We start from the raw sequence: 7077 nt of genomic DNA on the forward strand, positions 1-7077 counted from the left end.
AGCAGAGCTGTCCACTGTTGTAAAGATATGCAACTACTGTACTATAGAGGGGATCACGTGGCTTTCGGAAGAACCGGAGCACATATGTATTTGATTTAAGCATGTGACTTCTAATACAAATTTTCAAGAATAACAATGTATAACTGTTTTTAGATTATTAATTTGGGCTCAAGGGAAAATCCATGAGCAACTAAATTACGTCAAAATCTCAGGTGCGTGGTTAATCTGCAAGGATAAACTGCCCCCCAAGCTATATACAGTAGCTCTTTTTAAGAAGCGACCTGGCTACAAACGATAGCTCAACGAAGTAGATTATCACGTGGAAATGTATAGCAGCCAATTACACAAAGCACATGTTTATACATGTGGAGGGACATGTATGTATGTATGTTGAACTTCTTTCACACCGTACATAACCAACCGTACTTATCTGAGCTGCGGGGGAAGGACAACAAACTAAACACAAAAAGCAGTTATAAAGAAATTAGTTTTAAATCTATATTTAAAGTGCATAGCTCCAGTGACTTCCTAATATCGGAAGGAAGAGCATTACAAATGGCCGCAGAAGCGCATCTGAAAGCGCGTGATGTGGTAATCGTCTTTGTTGCATGTGTAATAATTCTCCGGAGACGGATTCGGAATCGGTCTTCTTTATTTTCACTTCACGGTACACTTGTTCCCACACGCTCCGTTGCTGGCAGACAACGGAGAGCGGCAGACTCCCACAACTCCCACCGCGCACGTGGCACCCGGAGCCCCGTTCGCGCGTGGCTCTCACCCCGTTCAGTTCCCCGTCTCCTCTCGATCATCCCTCTCTCCTCCCTCTTAATCCCTTCGTCACGTGGTCCCCCCAGCCAATCCTCCATGGGCAATCTCGACCGTTCTCGATGGTTCCCTGTCACTCCCGGGACCACGCCTCTTATCCGGATCCCCATTAGCTGGGGCCCCAATAGCTGGGCCAATCACCCCTGATGACATGCCGTGATCACGCCGGCCCCACGCTCCCTATCTCGACCCTTATTGGCTACAAGCAGGACCGGCAAGCCAATCCCCCACGTGAACCCACTATAGCTGTTATTACATCACCCCCCCCCCCGGTGAAAAAAAGTAGCCGTCTCGGCTGGGAAAGGGTGATAAACCAATTCCGAACACATTATTAGGGCACCAAGGTGCATTTAACGATACGAGGGTGAACCGGCGTCCCTGCGCCCAACAACATTTAAAAAAAGTCACCCATACAACAAGAATCACCACATACATTAGGGCGCCCCTGCAGCGCAGTAACAACAGGGAAATAAACGAACGATCAAACGTTAACGAAACGGAAGAGATTTCGACCGCGTACGCGACGCGGGACCCCCTCCGCTTCCAGCGCATGATCCCCTTGCTTCCGGATGGACAGGAGGTGGTAGGCTCGAAGAAGAAGTAGGTTGTTGATGCTCGGTCACGTCCAGGGCAGGTCTCATTGGAGGGGGGGCGGCTGGGGCCGCCTCAGCCCTCAGAACCTGTTCATCTGTAGGAGGCACAACACAGTCCCCCTTGGGATCAATGGATGTGACAATCGGCGTGGTCGGCTCGACGGAACCCGGCAGGTCAACTAGTGGGGATGAAGGGCCGACACGCGCGTCAACATAGGGTTTAAGCCGTGAGGAGTGGACATACCACCGCCGATTTTCGTACTGAACACGGATACTCTGCAAGTTCCGAACATCCACTAGTGTCACAGGCCCTCGCCACGGCCTGTGCAGCTTGGGGGATGTGCCCGCCGGTACCTGGGGGCAGTGGAGCCACGCCCAGTCCCCCACTGACCAAGACATGTGAGTATGCGATTGACGCGCATAACGTTCGTTCCTTGCCTGAGCACGGGCCGTCGCACACCGGGCAGCCTCTCGCGCCTCCGTCACTCGTTCAAGCGAGTCACGCACGTGGTCAGGCAAGGAACGGGACGGTCGCTTACTCGGCTCACCCAATTGCACATCGATGGGTGGAACATTTTCACGGCCATACATCAAAAAGAATGGTGAGTATCCTGTGGACGTGTGTGGAACCATGCGGTAAGCCGCTAAGACGCCTGGTATGTGCAGGTCCCAATCGGTTTGCTTTTCACTGACCGTGTGACAAAGCATAGCCGAGAGGGTGCGGTTGAATCGTTCCACCATACCATCTGTTTGTGGGTGGTAAGGAGAAGTGCGAATTTTCTTCGTACCCAACGCGTCACAAACTTCCTTAAGCAATTTGGAAGAGAAATTCCGCCCTTGATCTGTGAGCAGCCTCTCAGGTGCCCCCTTGTCCATGACATACCCGTTCAAGAAAGCGTCGGTAATGGATGCTGCCGTCTGGTCGGGCAGAGGCCAGGCCATCGGCCATCGAGAAAAATATTCCACCCCGACGAGAAGGTATTTATTGCCCCTCGCCGACGGGGGAAACGGGCCCAAAATATCGAGAGCAACCAATTCGTTAATGCGGGACACCTCAATGGAACGTAACGGTGGTACATAGGGGTTCCGAGGCGGCTTCCTCTTTGCACAGTCCTGGCATGAGCGAATAAAGTCCTTGACGTCTGCCGTCATACCGGCCCAAAAGAAATCCTTCTGCAGCGCGGCCAAAGTCTTTTGGACACCGAGGTGCATCAACTTATCAGCGTGCAGAGCACGAAGCAGGTCGTAGCGAAGCGAAGTAGGCACCACCAAGCGTGGTCGGTCAGACAACCCGTCAGTACACATTAACAATCCCGACTTGCCTCGGAACATCTGCCATTTCCAACCCGCCAATTGAGATTTTTGTTTCCCTATCAATTTCCGTAGCGGAGACAGCGAGGCATCAGCCTCCTGCTCACGTAGCCAGACCGCGTGTGGTAGCCGTAAGATATCATCCATGTCCACCGACCCTTGCTGGTCGTCCTCCTTCGCTTTCGCCCCTGCATCCTCATCCGCTATCGCCCCCATAACCGGACAAGGCGAGGTGGCTGGTGCCGCACAGCGGTGCGTGCCCGTCAGGCAAGTGCACTGAGGAAGGGGCGGCAGCCGTGGGAGCGCGTCAGCGTTCGTGTGACGGGTCCCCTTCCTGTATGTAATATCAAAGGAAAATTCCTGTAGCGATTCCAACCACCTAGCCAATTGGCCTGACGGTTGATCTAATTTCAAGGAGTATTGTAAAGCCGCATGATCTGAGCGAACTAGGAATTTCCGTCCATACAGGTACGGCCGGTACAATCGGACAAAGTGAACAATTGCCAAAAGTTCCCGTCTTGTCACACAATAGCGTGTTTCCGCAGGGGACAAAACCCGGCTGCCGTACGCCACTACTCGCTCTACCCCATCCTTACGTTGCGACAAAACGGCCCCAATGCCGATATCACTAGCGTCCGTATCGAGGATGAACGGCTGTGAGAAATCTGGGTAATCCAGCGTTGGCGCCGTGGCGAGGTGGTCCCGAAGTGCCATAAAAGATTTTTCCTCTTCCGCTCCCCATTTAAACCTTTGATTTTTGCCAGTCAGAACGTGTAATGGCTTTGCCAACGTCGCAAAATTTTTAACGAAGCGGCGATAATAGGAAGCGAACCCAATAAACCGCCGAACATCTCCCACCGAAGTGGGTGTGGGCCACTCTCGTACACATTTCGTTTTCAGAGGGTCAGTGGATACGCCGTCCGAACTGACAATATGACCCAAGTAACGGACAGAGTGTTGCAGAAGGTGGCATTTTTTAGGTTTAAATTTAAGGTCAGCCGTACGCATTCTTTGAAAAACCGCCTCTAGACGTTGGAGGTGTTCTTCGAACGTGCGGCTGAAAACAATTATATCGTCAAGATATATGAGGCACGTTTCCCACTGCAGTCCCGTCAACACCAATTCCATGAGCCGCTGAAACGTCGCCGGTGCCGCATTCAAGCCCATAGGCAACCGATTAAATTCAAAGAGACCTTGCGGCGTGCGGAACGCCGTTTTCGCCTTCGACTCATCGTCGAGGGGAAGCTGCCAGAACCCCGAGGACAGGTCAAGGGTGGAAAAAAACTTAGCACCAGATAAAGCGTCCAACGAATCATCCATCCTCGGTAAGGGGTATGCATCTGCCACCGAAACTTTGTTTAACCGGCGGAAATCAACACAAAATCTTGTACCACCATCTTTCTTCTTTACCAGAACGACGGGCGCGGCCCAAGGGCTGTTGGACGGCGAAATGATGTCCGCCGCCAACAATTCATTTACCGCTCCGCGCACGTGATCCCTTTCCACCGGGCTCATGCGATGAGGGTGCATACAGATGGGAGGCGTCGCACCGGTGTCAATATGGTGCGACAAAAGCGACGTGCGGCCGAGGTCCAAATCATTTTTACTGAAAACATCAGTGTACTGTATCAATAATGAACGCAGGGCGTTCCTTTGTTCGTTCGACAAGGAAGAATTTTTTCCGCACAAATCAGCGATCCAACGTTCTTGAGAGTGATCGTGTGGGGGCCTACCAGCGGGCATTCGTGCGCGCGGCGCTGCGTTGCAAGAGGCGAAGTCGGTAGTGGCGTGAGCCAACACCGACCCCTCCGGAACAATAACGCGGTCAGGTCCCCCATTTAACACCTGTATAAAAGGTGCTTGACCCGGTCGCACGATCGTTTGTGCCGCCGCTAAAGAAAAGGATTTAGATGCCGAATTCGATGGGGATAGCAGCACGCCTTCTGCACCCTTCCCCATTCGAAGGGGTTTACGATAACGCAACGGTATTAGCATCTGTGCTCCCGGTGGTACTTCTACCGTAGCAGCAACAACGGCAGTAACTGCGTTACTTGCAGGCGCGCTGGCCAGCAAGGAAGGCAGGAACGCCATTCGACGACCCCCCGGCATTTCCAAACAGTCCTGGTCGACTCGTATTTTCAGCGGCATCCGACGCAGGAAATCAGTACCGAGTAAGCATGGAACAGCTAGCGAGCGAGAGATCAATACAGGTCCTGCGGCGGTAATATTCCCGATAGTGATGCTCACATCTGCCTGGCCACAGATACCCATGCTTCCCCCATTCGCGGCGACACACGCATCATTATTAACCTTATGTATCTGCGACGCAGGGATGGACAACAAATGAAAAATAACATCAGAAATGATGGTGGCCGACGCGCCCGTGTCCACCAAGATGCGCACATCAACGCCGTCGATGGTACCGCGCACCGTCGACGAGCCCGAAGCCGCAGCTACAACCCTGCGAGCCAATTTTTTCTACTGCGTAGCAGAGCGCGTAACTGTAGCGGGGGAAGTAAATTTTTCCTGAGGAGTGTGAGAATGAGTGCGAATGGATGGGTGATGTGACAGGACCTGCCGGGTGTCCGATGTGTGCCGACTCGCCCGAGGTTGTTGCGGCTCCGCAGTAGGTGGAGGAGATGGAGGTCCCCTCGTCGGAGGAGGCGACAGTAGAGGTCGACAGCGGCAGTCACGGGCGAAATGGCCCCGTCTGCCGCACTTGAAGCACGCCGCCGACGTCGGCCGGCGGTCGGACGACCCAGCCCTTGCACGCGGACGGCCCATGTAGTTGCCACGCTGGTCGCGCAGCCGCCGTCCCGGAATCCCGTGCGAAACAGCAGCAGCCAGCATGTCGTCGTCGCCCGAGTCGTCGGAGCAGTGGACCACCAGTCGTGGAGACCACCCCAAAGGTGGCCCGTCGATCTCTGGTTTCCCCGTCCACGCCGCCATCTGGTCCCAACGCCTGATATTAAATTTTGCGTCCAGGCAGCGCGCCACCCATCGCGATGTAAGTGGTTCGTGGCCGCAAACTGGCAGCGAAATCTTGAGTTCCTGAGCCAACTCCAGCATACGGGAGAGGATGAGAGGATCCAAATGGTCGGCCGTCGCGTCGGGGTAGGCAGCCATGGCCAGCGCCATCAACGCCCCACGATAGGCCAACGGCGATTCCTCCGATGCTCGGCGACGTAACATAAATTTTCTGGTGGCCGACGTCGGTGGGTCATAGAATTCCGCCATCTCCGCGAACGCGTCCCGCAGTGTCTTCTTCTTGGCCGCCGGGATGGAACGGAAGACCCCCAGAGAAACATCGTCGAGCAGTGTAGGTAGCGCTCCCAGCGCTTCATCCTCCGTCCAATTGACGGATCTAAAAGCCGATTCAAAGCGCCATGTGAAAGCACTCCAATCACCCCCGGCGATGAATTCTTTGATTTGTGGAAGGCGATGCCCGCGGTGGCAAGCGCGCGCCGCGGGCGTCTCCGACTGACGTTCCCGCTCTCCACCCGTATCAGGCAAAATGGCGGCCGGCGGCCGCGTGGCGGTAGGCGCGCCCAAAATGGCGGCCGACGGCTCCGGCGCAGCCGCTCCACCCAGAATGACGGCGTCCTCCCGCGTAGCAGAAGGAATGGCGGACGCAGGTTCTTTCACCGGACTCCTTCCCGCGGCGTCCAGTTGATCGGCAATCTGGCGGCCCGCGGCTGGTGAGGATGCCACCGCGGTCACCAGACTAAGCAGAATGGCGCGTAATGACTCGATCTGCTCCGCCATCAGCCGCCACTCGCCTTTTGTTCCTGCAGCGGTCGCATCTTCCGTCGGTCGACGCTGAGAGACGTCGAGAAGTACATTTTCAGCAGGCGGCATAGGGGCTGTAGCTCCCAACAGCTCATCTTCATCCGTCTCGACCTCCTCCTCCGATAGAGGCACAGGTAGGTTCTTTTTTCTGGGGTGCTTGGACATCTTGACGATCGTCCAAACAGTCGCAGAAGTACTTCTGACACCAATGTAATAATTCTCCGGAGACGGATTCGGAATCGGTCTTCTTTATTTTCACTTCACGGTACACTTGTTCCCACACGCTCTGTTGCTGGCAGACAACGGAGAGCGGCAGACTCCCACAACTCCCACCGCGCATGTGGCACCCGGAGCCCCGTTCGCGCGTGGCTCTCACCCCGTTCAGTTCCCCGTCTCCTCTCGATCATCCCTCTCTCCTCCCTCTTAATCCCTTCGTCACGTGGTCCCCCCAGCCAATCCTCCATGGGCAATCTCGACCGTTCTCGATGGTTCCCTGTCACTCCCGGGACCACGCCTCTTATCCGGATCCCCATTAGCTGGGGCCCCAATAGCTGGGCCA

General features: G+C 55.0%; 1 protein-coding gene across 1 annotated transcript; it reads right to left on the reverse strand.

Annotated features, from left to right (window-relative positions):
• Positions 1 to 634: 634 nt before the first annotated feature.
• On the reverse strand, positions 635 to 6798 carry LOC144720217 (uncharacterized). Its single transcript, XM_078596731.1, has 2 exons — positions 5304 to 6798; positions 635 to 1513 (listed from the first exon to the last, which is right to left on the reverse strand). The coding sequence occupies exons 1-2, from the start codon at positions 6681 to 6683 to the stop codon at positions 1499 to 1501; spliced, it is 1395 nt and encodes a 464-aa protein (XP_078452857.1). The 5' UTR covers positions 6684 to 6798; the 3' UTR covers positions 635 to 1498.
• Between the last annotated feature and the right edge of the window lie 279 nt (positions 6799 to 7077).

The sequence above is a fragment of the Lampetra planeri genome, chromosome 8, assembly GCF_965212315.1.
Source record: "Lampetra planeri chromosome 8, kcLamPlan1.2.h2, whole genome shotgun sequence".
In the NCBI taxonomy this organism is placed as follows: Eukaryota; Metazoa; Chordata; class Hyperoartia; order Petromyzontiformes; family Petromyzontidae; genus Lampetra; species Lampetra planeri.

Excerpts from the sequence above, each read along its gene's own strand:
- LOC144720217 (XM_078596731.1), bottom strand. The coding sequence starts at position 6,683 with ATGTCCAAGCACCCCAGAAAAAAGAACCTACCTGTGCCTCTATCGGAG.